The sequence below is a fragment of the Marmota flaviventris genome, chromosome 7 (genome assembly GCF_047511675.1).
Source record: "Marmota flaviventris isolate mMarFla1 chromosome 7, mMarFla1.hap1, whole genome shotgun sequence".
NCBI classification, from domain to species: Eukaryota; Metazoa; Chordata; class Mammalia; order Rodentia; family Sciuridae; genus Marmota; species Marmota flaviventris.
In genome coordinates this window covers 123,177,662-123,193,095 of record NC_092504.1, presented here as the reverse complement: position 1 = coordinate 123,193,095, position 15,434 = coordinate 123,177,662, and the positions used below count along the sequence as shown (strand labels likewise).

At 38.4% G+C, this 15,434-nt stretch overlaps 1 protein-coding gene across 5 annotated transcripts in view; it reads right to left on the bottom strand.

Annotated features, from left to right (window-relative positions):
• Positions 1-14,505, bottom strand: part of Slc10a7 (solute carrier family 10 member 7) — a 240,062-nt gene extending 225,557 nt beyond the window's left edge. For all 5 annotated transcript variants that reach the window (XM_027926759.2, XM_071614635.1, XM_071614636.1 and 2 more), the window contains exons 1-3: positions 14,072-14,505; positions 7,778-7,860; positions 532-668 (exon numbers count right to left, since the gene is read on the bottom strand). In XM_027926759.2, coding sequence (XP_027782560.2) covers positions 532-668; positions 7,778-7,860; positions 14,072-14,171 — 320 coding nt within the window. In that variant the 5' untranslated portion in view covers positions 14,172-14,505. The remainder of the gene's footprint in view (positions 1-531; positions 669-7,777; positions 7,861-14,071) is intronic.
• Positions 14,506-15,434: the final 929 nt, after the last annotated feature.

Sequence of the window (15,434 nt, the reverse complement as noted above, 5' to 3'; positions counted from 1 at the left end):
CCTACATTACACACATGCACATACATCTTATGACCTCTAGTTTCTTCAATTTTTTTTCTCTTTGAAACTCACAAAAAGGCATATATCCTAGTGTCTTTTAAGGTTTTTTTGTGTGTGTTGTTGAATTTTTTTTTTTTTTTTTTTTTTGTACCAGAGATTGAACCCAAGGAACTTAACCACTAGGAAGCCATATACCCAGCCCTTTTTATTTTTTATTTTGAAACAGGGTCTAGTAGGTTGCTTACAGCCTTGCCAAGTTGCTGAGGCTGGCCTTGAACTTGCGATCCTCCTGCCTCAGACTTCTGAGCTGCTGAGATTACAGGTGTGCACTACAGTGCCCGGTTTATCGTAGTATCTTAAGATTAAGCATGGGGATTTATTTTAAGATATTATTAAACTATTTCTTATGAATCTTTTTGATGAAACACTGTTGTTTTAAAGGATAATAATGCTAATGTTAAATGTTTTTATTTCCTTATAAGAAAGCATATGCCACATTAAAAGTACACCCTTCAAAAGATTTAAACGTACCCTTTTAAGAGCCATTCATTGATGGATGTGATTGATAAAAGCTGAAGAAAAAGCCATATTGCCGCCGGGAAGAATGCAAGTGTAAAGATCTGAATAAAAAGGTGCAGTTTTATATGTACCAAAGCACTGGTCAGCTCCTGGAAAAGGAAGGACACAAAATAAATAAAGGTAAGAAAATTATTTCTGAAAAAGATAGCACCACAAGTTCGTCTTTAGTTCTGAATTGTTTCATAGTTTTATCCATGAGCACATCTATAAGAGACAGACCTCAAGAAAAAAAAAAAGGCACTCATGATGGTTACAAAGTACTTTTATATAAAATTTCCAAAATATATTTTAACATCTTTCAAATACACAATATGGCCTAACAATTCAGATCTGTAGAACTCTGGACCAGGCAGTATAAGCTCATCACACTACTAAAGATTTACAGATTGTTGACTCCATAAACAAATAAGCATACTTACCTACAATTAATCTTTCAAAAAAAATCTTTGCCGGACTTATCACTTTTTAATTAAGTATAATAATTAACCTCTATTCATCACATCAAATTTATAAGGCCTATCACATTTTAATTAATTAATCTCTATTCATTATACCAAATTTATAAGGCCGCAATTTGTCAAGATGTTCCTGGATCAACAAATAATAATTTCTTACACAATCGCCTCAATGATAGTCTATAATTTAAAAATGACTCCCTGTACAGTACAGTCACTGTACTGTGTAACATTTATTAAATAATAACCATAGACCATGATCTGAGCTTGTGGCTTTACATGTTATTTCACTTAATCCTCACAGCAACCCATTAGATAGATATTATTATGCTTATTTTATTGATGAGGAAACTGAGGTTGATAGCTACTACACAGTGAAAATCAGTTATCAAATCCATTTTGGCACACTAGGGAGGAAAATGTACATTAAACATAAACAGGTACTTGTTATTGAGTCTCACAGCTAAAAAGGAATAATTAGTTCATCTCCAGAGTTCAAATATATATGCCTATTTGAATTTGTGTTATGGGATTATTCAGTTAAAATCAAACAAATTTAGAAAGTAGTAGAAAAAGTATACACCTTGAAAACAAGTAACCATGAAAATATATTCAAAGATGTCAGAAATTCACTGGTTATGGCCCTAGTTCAAGTAAGATGTTGAGGAGATCTTCAACTCAGAGACATTCGTGGTATGATAAAGAGTCGGTCAATGGAGACTCACTGACTTAATGCCACGTTCTGATCTGTCCCATCAGCTCCTGCTATCTCCCCATGTAGAGGCCACAGCAGTTCCTATTTGATCATAAGTCATCTCTGAAGACATGTAAAAAATTTCTGGCAGTCTGGGTCTAATATAGGGTCACTGGGAAACACCAGACCTAAAGAAACCACAAATGCCAAATAAATATTCTTTTTTTATTTAGAAAAAAAAACAGTAAAATGATTAGCTAGAATGCAACAACCGAGGCATTTGCATCTATTTCTGATAGGAATATCAACTGGCATAACTTTTCTGGAAAGTAACTTGGGAATTTATAACAAGACCCATAATATAATTCACATTCTTAGACCCCAAAACTTCATGCACTTACTCCACAAATATAAAAAATAGCAATGAATAGCTATGTACAGAGTTATCATCAGAGCTATCTTTTAGACCAAAATCTAAAAACAACTTAAATAGTTAAGTCCAAAAATGGGAGAAAAATTAAATAGATCAAGTATAACCACAGTGTTATGAGCTATTAAAACGGTTGGTGAGGATGTCGGAGTATGAAATGTTACCCTACTCCACAACAGGCGTGTAAACTGGCACAGCCTATGGAGAACATTCTGGCAATTCATTCCTTCATTCATGAAATACTTGCTGAGCACATAGGACCATTCTATTAATAATAACCATATGCCATGATGATCTGAGCTCATGGCTTTACATGTTATTTTATTTAATCCTCACAGCAACCCCATTAGGTAGATATTATTATCTAAACTATACATCACAACTTAAAATGTGTATATTATTTGAGCCAGAAATTCCACTTCTAGGAATTTATCCTTCACTTATAGTCCCAATGTGGGAAATGGCATATATTTAGGCTAATCTTCACAACACATCTGTAATAGCAAAACTTTGTAAAAGTACTTAAGTGTCCATCAATAGAAGAAAAGTGAAAAGTAAAATATAACATAGTACATCCACACAATAGCACACTATTTGGCATATAAAAAGAAATAGTATTTTTGATGTGTTAATGTAAAACAACCTACAAGGTATGTTTTTTTGTTTTGTTTTGTTTTTTGTAGTAAAATAAGGTAAGGTATCAAACAACATAAATAATACAACTTGTACGGTGGTGGGATACACGTTTATGCTTTGCATAGCCTATCTCTGGAAAAATACATACAAACTATAAAAATTGGTTGTCCCTAGAGAAAAGAACCAGATATGTGGTGAAAAGGTAAAAAGAAGACTTCTCATCCTAAATAATCTTGTACCTTTTGATTCTGAACTATGTAAATAAATCATATACTTCTCAAAGTAAACAAAATGTAAGTTATTTTATTTTCAGATATAATATATAAGTGATGAAAAATTAATTAATATTATTAAATTACATGAAAAATTGTTTTACAGTGTTACATGGAAAAAATAAGGTAAGGTCATATGTGTATGCATGTTTACATATATGTCTACAAGTATGTATACAGATACACATACATACATATAATATTATTTTTAAAAACAAAAACTTTATTTTAAAAATATCATATATATAAAGCATTTGTAGGGCAAAGGGACTAAAAACACATGATATTAATAGCAGTCATTTTTAAACTTTCTAATCATTTTACAATAAATAAATGTCACTTTTTAAATCAGTAAAAAATAATAAAACTATAGTTAAAAAATACTAACTCTCCTAACAAATAAAATTAGAAGCAACTGCAAATGTAAAAGAACAATGGAACAGTAAAGAACTCAGCAAAATGAGCCATGATGGCCTACCATGTTGGGCCACCAGGGGCTTCTGAAGCACAGGAAAGAACAGACAGGAAGTGTTTCTAAGGAAGATTTTTAAGACTCTCACAAAAATCCAGTGTCAAATATTTTCCATATCTTCTTCATACAATCATAAAGGTAAGAAAAGGAAACAATGGAAAATAAAAAATAAGTAAACCCCACAAAATCCAAAATAGTATCATTCCATACATACCCACGTATAGACGGCCATACATTCAAATAAATCCCATCATGAATAATTAAAAAGGAGACCCTGCATGACATTTTGTTTATTCACATGTAAGACAGGTCAAATTCCATTAAAATAAACTTAAGGAGATACTCCACATAATGTACTGATTATGCCAGAGTCTCACTGACGGCATCAAGAACTGCTTAAAACCAGGGCTCTGACTGGGAAGTAGAAATATTTTCATTACATACCAATTTCCCTTCTAGCCCTTATTTGACCTTTATTTGATTCCCTTTCCAAGAGTCAGCCTCATAGCTCTGGGCTTCAAACAAGCAGCATGAGCCTAAAGTTTAAATTTGCTATATTTATTTTTCAGCTAAAGGGATTAAAAATTCATAATCGGTTTAGAAAAATAAAGAAAATGTATTCTGCCCTACTCTGGACCCCTTTTCAGGACCTGAGCCTCCTGCTCATCTTTATTTCTATCCCCAGCACCAAGCACGGTGTCTTGGAGCCACAGACACTTAAAAGGTATTTGTTTAAATGAATTGGCCCTTCCATAACCTATTGTGACATATTCTCTGAAACTGTAAGTTTGAAGTTAGATAAATATGAAATAAATTTAAAATGGAACCTTATTTCAATGTAACAAAACTTCAGAAACCATTCAACAGGTATTTCAGAAATTAGAAATCAGGGCAAGGGTTATGGCTCAGCGATGTAGTGCTTGCCTAGCACGTGCAGGGTGCTAGGTTCAATCCTCATAAAAGCACCACATAAAAATAAATAAAAATAGTGTCCAATTACAACTTAAAAAAAATTTTTTTAAATTAGAAATCAATAGTCATGAAATTGAAGATGTAGCATTGCATTAGCATAGTATCCTTTATAATTTTAATAAATTGGTAAAACAAATTCTAGAATACACATCACTAAACCAATGTATGGAAAACAGACATTGAAATGGTCAATTTTATAAATCAAACTTGAGTGGAACCAAATAAGTGCTTCCAAATAACCTCAAGTCAATAATTTACTGGGTGTCTCCTGTGTGCAAAAATACACTATTCTAAGACACACAAATCATAATAGCAATTGAAATTAATTCAGGATTATTAACTGGAAAATAACAAGATGCTACCTCCTAATTTATAACTGTTTGTTTGCCCAAGAAAATAGAGATGGTCTAATATTACACAGCGATGCAATCTAGCACATTAAATGGCTTTTGAAAATTACTTAATGTTGTATTGGATTGAAAAGGGCCTAAAAGGAGGAAATGGCTTTGATAGCTACTTAGATACCACGATAAAGCACAGATCTAGACATTTCATCATTAGATCCAAATTAGCTGGATGACTCTGAAGGTTTCCTAGGTGTTTAGAGTAGCTGGTCCTTAGAGAGACGCTGATAGCTATGACATTCTTCTTTCTTCAACTCTTGCATCCCACAAAGTTGGCTGCTTTACAGAAGAGCATGATGTAAGAAGCTGAGGAGTGAGAGACATCAAGACTCTTGCCAGATTTCCCATGGCCTAAGTAACAGCTGTAGCCATTAAGCAGCCACCAGGGGACGTAGTTAGAGCAAGGTCCTAACAGAGGACTTGGGTAAGGCAGCTGCTCCACAAGAAGCATCAGCCAAGGTCAGTAGGAAGACCTCCAAGTCGGATCAGCCCAGAGCCACAGCAGTGGCAAATATCTCCCTGTGTCACTGTGCCCCACATTTCAGAACCAATATTGAACTGGGGTGCTGACAAAAAAAAAAAAAAAAAAAAAAAAAGGTCTATTCCCTGTAATAATGGTTCTTTCATATCAACAGTTCTTATAAAATCTTGAATTTGACATATTTATGAACAGCGAGTTATCAGTGAGAACATTTAGAACTCTTGAGATACAATTTACCAGTTGTAAACACTACACTGATCCTATGTAAATCAAAAAGAATACCCCAATAAAAAGATTTATACCAAGCCAATAAACACAGAAGGCACAAACTTAGTAAATCATGTTTTTTCCATGTTGTTAAAGAGTGCTCTAAGGAGGAGATAACTAAATTTAGCCTACAAACAGACTTTAAATTAAAAAAATAAACTTAAATAAATAAAGGCAAGAAATAATGCTGAACAAGAATTTTAACTTTTCAAGACATTTCCAAAAAAAATCTTTTTTATAGTAAGATTTTCCCAACTGCATAAGAATAAGTATGTTAGAATGAATAACTTTATGTTATTTCTTCAAGAACAAATGGGTATATTCTCCTCTTTTTTCCTCATTCACAATTATCAAAAGAGAATCACAAATCCAATTCATTCCTCTCTCAGATGTAAAAATGTGTCGATTTCTTTTTTTTTTTCTTAAAGAGAGAGAGAGAGAATTTTTTAATATTTATTTTTCAGTTTTCGGCAGACACAACATCTTTATTTTATTTTTATGTGGTGCTGAGGATTGAACCCAGCGCCCTGCGCATGCCAGGCGTTACCACTTGAGCCACATCCCTAGCCCAGATTTCTTTACTTCTAAGAGAATACCATGTTGGGTGAAGCCTGGATCAGTAAATGTTATCAATAAGCACAACAGACTGTGACTTGATGACAGACTGTGACTTGGTATGAAAAATACCAATATTTCTTTTAACTATTAACATTTAATAGATAGGCAAGGAAAACCTATGATTTTAAAAAATAAAAATTAGTTAAAAGTTATGACCAAAGAAGCACTTGAACAGCATGAGTCCTGGAAAAAAAAGATGATCCCCAAAAGTTATGGAAACTAAACTAAACCTCAGCAGCACAAATGTGCCCAAGCACAGCAGGCACCCATCATTTTCATCCAGAAGAAGATGTGAAGTAGATGTTTAAAACACTCATTCTTACAAGTTTTATGTTTTTATGTATCAGCTTAAAATTTTTTAAAGAAAAAATATATTAATTCTTGGTATTACCAGATATTTTAATTTTTTCCAAATTAGCAGGTGAGATGTGCTACCTTATTGTACTCTGATTTTCTGTTTTCTTGATTGCATTCTTCACTAGGATATTGTTCATACCACTGTGTTCATTAAAAGGGCTGTTCATGAGGCGCTTGTCCAGTAAAACACTCCCAGGTGGAAAGTGTTTTCCTGTTTCCTCTTCTATGAACCTGATGCCAACTAAAGCAGACTGTGTCAAGGCACCTACAGAAAAGTGGTGGCTAGAGCCCCTAGGCTTCTGGCCCCTGGTTCCTCCACCTCTGCCACTAATTCTTTATCACTCTCATCAAGAAAAGCTGAAAATAAGTGTGCAGGAAGAAATCCAGTTTGTGTCTGCCCAACTCCAAGTGGCAAAAAAAGAACTAGCGGTCTCTCCAGGCTATCTCCTGAAGATTCTGAAAGAGAGAATCAGATTCATGAAGCAGCAGGAAGCAGTGGCTCAGGAAGAGCAAAGAGAAAAGCCTGTCCTTTGCAACTTGACCACATAGATGACAAAAAAGAACAGGACTTTTTTATTCATCTTTGAATAATGTCGCCTGTTTGGTATTCCAGGATATAAACTTGTATAGATGTGTTCGTTCAATTAGCTTTGTTGAATAAGCATTTAATTTTTTAAATGAGGCTAAGATTTAGTTATTCAAAAGCAAGTAGTTGTGAAATTAGAAAATTAAATAATGGTTACTTAGCTTGATATTCAACAGAATGCAATAAATGTTGTTTTTTTTTTTTCTTTGTAGTCCTGGGGATTAAACCCAGGGGTGCTTTACCACTGAGCTCCAACCCCAGCCCTTTTCACTCATGAATTTATTTTTTAATTCTAAGACAGGATCTTACTAAATTGCCAAAAGATATTCATTTAACGCCATACTTAGAGTCCATGCTGCTCAACTATGAAGTTTCTATAATATGTAGAAACAAAACACAAGTCCTCTGACATAGTACAAGTTATCTTCTGTCACAGTGAAGCCTTTAGACCGTTGTACCTATAAATGGCTCTTCAAAAGTACCCTGCAATTTCAAAACCTAAGTACAAATTAAATTTTCTACCCTTTTTTCATGTGCCCCATAGGTGACAGTACCTCTGTTTTTAATGACAGTCCGCTGTTAAAGAATATTGTTGCAACAGCAATGTAGGATACGGTTATTTCTGGCTTCAGTGGTCCTAAAAAGAGAGAAATGAGCTACTGTTAGAAAAGAATTTCCAGTAGAAAATTTGGCATGGAAGAAAATTCTGTTGTAGGAGAGTAAATGCTACTTTAAATATTAGCACCGCACCCCACCCCACCCCACCCCTGCCCAGCGGAGTTGCTCATTTGCTGTGATCCAGCCCAAACCCAGAGAAGATTTTCCAGAAGGCCAGGATCAGGGCTCTCTGGCCCAGCACATTATCCTCAGACTAGAAGAATAAAAAAAGCTCACAGGAGAGTAGAAAAGCACCTGCCTTCAATACAGGTCCTATGTGTACCACGCTTGACTGCTGCTACAACAATCAAAATACCCCAAACTCAAAAAGAGAACCAATGAAAGAAGTTCCTTTCTCTAATATAGTAAATGTCATTTATTTTGGTTAGCAGAAATAAAAGCATGTATCCATACATGCCTTCAGTTCTAGTCTAGAGTGTTCTTTCTACCAAAATGTACTAAGCATATCCTATGTGAGATACTGCACACAGAACACTTAACTACTTGTGCTAGGTCCTGGGGACATGATAGTGAACCAGAGAGGCCTGGACCTTACCCTCCAGAAAATTCTCTCTGGAGCTGCACTGGCATCATTAGAATTATATTAATGCTACGAGAACAACAGGGGCCATTCTGATAATTAATTATCATTTGTTGACTTGCACACAATCAGCTTGAAGACCTAATGTGCTAACCACAGAACAATTCTCCTTTAAAAGATGCAATTCTGAGGAAATGCCATTTTAAACCTGTGTACAAGCAGTTTTCCAGCAGTGGCAATTTTGTCCCCACAGATATCTGGCAATGGTTAAAAAGTGTTTGGTTGTCATAACTCAGCAGGGAGGGTGTGCTACTGGCATCTGGTGGAAAGAGATCAGGAATCCTGCTACATACACATCCTGGGAGGCGTGAAACAGCCCCTCTAACAATAAATTGTCATGTCCAAAATGTCATTAATATCCCAGCTGAGAAACCCTGATATATGCCGTATATACCAAGATCTTAAAATCTGAGATCAACTCATATTTGACTTTCTGTAAAGCCCTCTGTACTGGATTGGGTAGTATCTTCCCAAAACTCATGTCCACCCAGGACTTGTGAATGTGACCTTATTAGGAAATAGAATCTTTACAGATATAATCAAATTTACATGAGGTCTTATTGGATTGGGATTGTTACAAATTCAATGACTGATATTCCCCCTCCCTCCGCCCACATACACACACACACACACACACACACACACACCGATGACTCATATTTAATAAATAGGAAAACCTGAATACAGGCACACATAGGGAACATGGCCCCGTGTAGACTGAGGCAGAGCCTGAAGTGATAACACCACAAGGCAAGAAGCCAAGACAGCCGCAACTACAGTAAGACAGAAGCAGCAAGGAAGGCTACTTCCCCAGAGCATGGAGAACACCCTGACTTTGGACTTCTGGCCTCCAGAACTGTGACAGAATACATTTCTGCAGTTTTAAGCCACCTGATATGTGGTAATTTGTTGCTTAGGTCGTTTGTTGCCTAATTTGTTTTCCTTAAAGCAAAACAAGACAAAAATTGTGGCTCCTCCATACTCCAAAACCTTCCGCCATATCCACAGATACTGCTCAAAAAATGGAGAGAAGACCAAGCTCAGAAATAAAAACTACCATTCACTCATTCAACAAATATTTATTGAGCAACTACTGTGTCTTAGGCATTTGTAGAACAACAATGCATAAAAGAAACAAAGATCTCATCAAACACTGCAATAAGTTATTTTATATACCTGGCATTAATACAAACCATTTTGCTGAGATCTGAGAAAAGGGAGCCAAAGGATGAATACAAGTATGAAAAGCATGATGTTTGGGGACAATAAAGGCTTTTCATCAACTTTTCTCAGGAAGTACTTTTTTTACAATTGTGAATCTGCTCAGCAACTCAAACGTACTACTTCAACAGCTGAGAAGGGTGATTTAAGAGCAGATTTTAAATCCAAGGAATCTGGCTTGTTTTGGAAGAGGATGGTTCCTAGGAATTTTAAATACCTTGCTTTTTGAAACTCATGTCATTTTTATTTTCCTCCTATGCCCTGCTTTTTTGAGATCTTATTCTTGTTAATTGTGGTTCTGTTCTCAGTGATACCTCCAGAATTTCTATACAGGAGGGGTCAGATTTAGCAATATGGCTGCAGGGGAGAGCTAGGGGACCACAGACCAGCTGCAAAGCCAGCAGGAGGTATTTACCTGGATTACATGTCTCTTTGGGTAGCTCAGGCATCCACATTTGTTGACTAATAATTTTACTTCTTTTTGTTATTGTTGTTGTTTTGACAGAGCTGAGGCTCAAACCCAGTGTCTCATTCACGCTAGTCAAGCACTCTACCACTAAGCTATACCTCTAGCCCACATAATTTCACTTTTTAAGAAGCTAATTCTCCCCATGCTCTACACACATATACATAAATACACAGAACTATTTAACTAAATTGGCATAATTCAATTAAATAATCCTGGACTTTTAATATTTTAAATCCCTAAGATTAGGTATATTGTCTTTTATAATAGATGCACATGTAAATAACTCTAATCTACAAAAGGACACAATGAGGTTATTCCAGGGCTACTTACAATATACCTGTAAGGGAGAAAGAAGAATTAATTTTGACTTCAGAGAAGTCACTTCTGAGACATACTCAACCAATAGGCTAACAAATGGCTCAAGTTGGGAATGTGGAACTAGAAGTCACCTAGAGCAGAAAGAAAAACTTGGCAAATATTTGCAGAGCAAAGAGTTGAAGCTGAGACATAAAAATGATATCTGGCCCTTCCTTGAGCTAATAATTATGTTCTCCAAATCACCAAAATAAGTAGATTCCGATCTTAAATGGCTAAACTGAAAATATATTTTTACTTTTAAACAAAATTCAAAAAATGTTCATCCAAAAAATGGAATGGATAGTACATCAATCAAAAGAAAAATTGGCAACTGAAAAAAATGAGGCAATTTCTAATAGGAAGAAAAAATAAAATGTTTTGGAATACTTTAAAAAGCAAGGAATTATTACCATTTCACAAAAGTCACTCATTATCAAAGTAAATTACACTTTCAAACATAATCCAAAATATTCTAAGATATTTGTGGCAATACATGTAGGTTTTATCATGTTTCTATTTTTTGTTTTTATTTTTGTTTTGGTACTTGAATTGGACCCAGAGGCACTTAATCCCTAAGCCATATCCCCAGCTCCTTTTTTTATTTTTTTATTTTGGGACAATGTCTCACTGAGTTGCTTAGGGCCTCACTAAGTTGCTGAGGCTGGCTCTGAATTCATGATCCTCCTGCCTCAGCCTCCCAAGCCCCTGGGATTATAGGCATGCACCACAGCACCCAGCTCCAGTTTTTTTAATGGAAAAACAAAGCAACTTCCTTTTTAGGGTTAATGTCTTATTAACAGTAATAATTTTAATACACAAATAGAAAGGACAAACTTCTTCTATACTTCCAAAGAAATAAACATTTCTCTTCCCAAGAATGAATAGAACAGTGTTGAACTGCCATAAACTCTAAGGTGTACAATAATAATGCAGGGCTTTCCTGGGTCCCATTAGAACAGGTTGTCAATATCTCACGATCTACATATTTATATCTTGTAAGACTTTTTTTTAACCTCCTATATATTTAAAAATGAAATATAAGCCAGGGACAGTGTGCATGCCTATAACCCCAGCAACTGGGGAACCAAGCAAGAGGATCACAAGTTCAAGGCCAACCTGGGCAACTTAACGAGACCCTCAACAAGTTTGTGAGACCCTGTTTTAAAATAAAAAATAAAAGGGGCTGGAAATATAGCTCAGTGGCAAAGCACCCCTGACCTCTGTGTTCAATCCCCAGTACCAGAAAAAGAAAGAAATGCAAATGAGTAAAAAGAGCAGTGAACTAAGAATTAAGTTATCTAAGCTAATATCTACTATACTTCTTTCCATTTGGAAAGTTATTCAACTTATTTAATTTTAGGATTACAAAATCTATAAATTTCTTAGCACACTAACTCACCAGATGTCAGTAAAGACTTTTTTAAGGGAGGTCCGACCACACATATATGCAATACTTTAAAAGTCTTACACTTAAAAATAGAGTGTAGGAATATGATATATCAAGAAATTTGTAATGTTTTGAACAACCAACAATAAAAAAATTAAAAAAAAAAAAAATAGAGTGTAGGGGCTGGGGATGTAGCTCAGTGGTAGAGCATCAGTGGTAGAGCATTAGTTTAGCATGTGTAAGGCCCTGGTTTAATCTCCAGCACTTGAACAAAAAAGTAAAGAAAGAAAGAAAGCCACACGCTGGTTTAAAATACTTTGTTATGTTCCTTCCAGCTCTTAATATTCTATTTCTACTGTTATAATTAAGCAAAGAAATGAATTATCCTCTATTAACGCCATAAGGAGTAATGGAAATGGGAAACAATATTTCTAAGATACAATAATGTACCAAAACTTCAATAAGCAAAGGCCAAGGGAAGAAACATGATTATAGGATCTAGCTCATATCTGCCACTGCCAGGGGAGCTGGAGGGAACTGATTCACCATTCAACAACCTTCCTGCTGGCACAGCATTTGGGAAACATAAGGTAAAAGTAATTTGCAAACCTAGCCCCCGCAGATTTAAACTTAAAGATCATACGTCACCAGTGATTTCATCTCAAAACTGAGCAAACAGATCTAACACCAGAAGTTCTAACTATTGAAGTGTATGTTGCAGATTGCTACAAACATGGTCTAAATCTTACTGCTTGGTTAGTTCCAGGCACAGAAGGTCTTCCTTTGACAGAACCTGAAATACCAGCTTTCAGAAGAATTTCTCAAAAGCTTACCAAGAGGCTGTGTCAAAGAAGAAACCCATATCTTCAGAGGGAGAAACCACTAGGAATAACAGGCTTGTTCTCACAGTTATGTACTGTACATATTTTGCACTATGTATAAAAGACAAAAAATTTTAAACAGAAAAGCTTTCATCTCCAAGATCATTGTTTAATTCATTCCATTTAAAGTGATTCCAGAGCTGAGGTGGTAGATCACCTGCCCAGCATGAGCAAGGGCCTGAGTTCAATCCCCAGCATTGTAAAAAACAAAACATAAAAAGTACATAACAATTCCAAAAGCAACTTAGAAGGAACTACTATTTCATTCACTTCCACCAAGTTTTCACAAAGAGGTACAAGCAATTTCAAATATCCTCATGAGCACTTCCTACTATAAAAAGATTGTTCTCTTCTGTCCTTATTTGCCTTCCTTGTGAGACTTGGATACTAAACCTACAAATAAACTCGAAGATTGACAAGGACAAAAGTAAATGAAGAAATTCAATTAATGTTGATGAAAAGTAGGACGAGATTGTCTAAAGGTAGAAGGAGGAGGTTCTAAAAGGCTAATGATATTTCCAGGGTTCCCACCAGTGTCCTCAGGCCACATTACAAAGCTTCCAGTATACAGACTTAGGTAGGTTTTTAGCCCATCTGCGTTTCCTTGCCAAAATACACATCACTTATGGTTTAACACAGTCTGTATCTGTTAGACTCCCAGTATAGCTACTGAATCCCAGCAGCACACGGAAGTAGTGTCCTGAAATGAAAGAGTGCAACGTGTCATTCGGCTTGGGAGTTTCTGGAGTGGCAGCAACTCCAGCAAATCATCACTCTCCAACACGTGGGCTACCAAATCTGAGCTGGGGGCAGTGTGACCATTTCCCCCCCCCCCCCACATACACACACACACTTTTTTTCCCCAATGTGCGGAGGGGGAGGAGTCAGAAATCGACTAGAGAATGAGGTTCACTCCAAGATAGATAAGGAATTCTTATCTATAAGGGCAGCCTGGAGTCCCTTGGGATGGGATGCTACTTGGAAGGCAAGAGGAGTTAAGTTTCACTCTCTGTAACCTCACTCCTAGACAGCGAGGCTGGTCATGGATTGCTCGAAGAAAAGGCAACCTGCAGTCAAACGCCTTTGCCTCGCTCCTAACTACAAGTCCCCTTTAGGGTTGGAAAATGACAGACCGAGCAGAGGGCCGAGGGACCCGCGGGCTGGCCACCGCTCGGGCGACAGGCACTGGCGGCTGCGGCTCGCCCCTCCTTCCCGGGACTCGCGGGCCGGTTCCGACGCGGGAGCCGCAGTGCCGCCAGCGGAGGTGCGACTTACCCCCGTTCACGCCCACGGACGGCTTCAGCTTGGCTCCGGCGATCGCCAGCACGATCCCGACCATGAACCATTCTTTCCTCATCCTCTCTAGCAGCCGCATGTTTGTTAGGGTGGGTGGGTTTTGTTTATTTGTTTGGCTTTTTTTCTTTTCAAGCTGCGGTCTCTGAATCCCCGGGGCGTCTCCACACTTTCCTGGATCCCTCCAGACATGCAGCAGAGCAAGTCAAATTGCCACTTGTAAACTAAAGACCAGAGGGTTGCTCCGGCGGCTTGGAGGAGGGCTGGGAGTAGTAGTATCCAGTGACAGGAAAGTCTCACTGAGCGCCGCCATCACTACCACGCGCCTCCTAATAGACGCGCACACGCGCCCATAGCCGTTCCGGCCGCGGGGTCCCAAGCGAAGAGGAGCTGCAGCGGAGACTTGGCCCAGACTGACGATAGCAGGCGATTGGGAAGGAAGGCTGGCCACCGGCTGGGATTAACAGACGCGCTGCCGCCCAGACCTGCCAAAGCTAGGGAATGAAGGGGACTTTAAAAATTGTCTTTTGGCGCCGCAGATACCCAGCCTCATCAAGGGTCTTTCTGCAATAAACCTTTAGGCCAACCTGCCCGCGCCCCTAGAGCATGCACGCACCGAAATTCTCTCCTCTGCACAGCCAGCCAGGAGCCACTGGGAGGGTTCGGCGTGCAAGGTTTGGAAAGGAATTTCTGGGTTGGAGCGGCGCTGGCTGGGCTCAGGCTTCTGAGGCGCGCTTCTTCGGGACATTACGACGCCTCCCGGACGGCGTTGACGTTGCGCGGGGGAGGGGCGGCCGCTCCGGCTCGCCGGGTTCCGGGCTGGAACTGCCCGACCCAGACGCGCTCAGCTGTGTGCGCGGGAAAGCGGCTCCTGGTCTGGGATGCGGGGATGGATTCACAATCCGGCCGCGAGCGGACGCCCAGGTTCACGGACCCCTTCCTTCCAGCAGCCACCGCTGCGGGATCAAGGCGGGACGGACCTCGCCGGATCGGCCGCCTGAGGGTGGGCGCCCGACCCGCCTCCACTCCCATCCCGGGCTAGCACCTGCGGCCGGGGCTGGGTAGTGCCGGGGAGCGGCAGGGAGGGCGTTCGCTTTCTCCCCAGAACTGACCACCCAAGCAGCAGGACGGCTCTGGGGAGGGGTCAGGGACTCCAAAGCAAAAGTAGTGAGGGACTGAGAGGTGTGGCTCCTTGATCTCTTCAAGTGTTTTCTAAGTGACCGCGACACTGATAGCCTCATGAATGGACTCCTTACCCGTACACACTTACACACTTACCCGTAGGGACCTCAACTCCTCTCCATTGTGCATCCAAATAAAGACACAAAATACTGTGACATTTTGG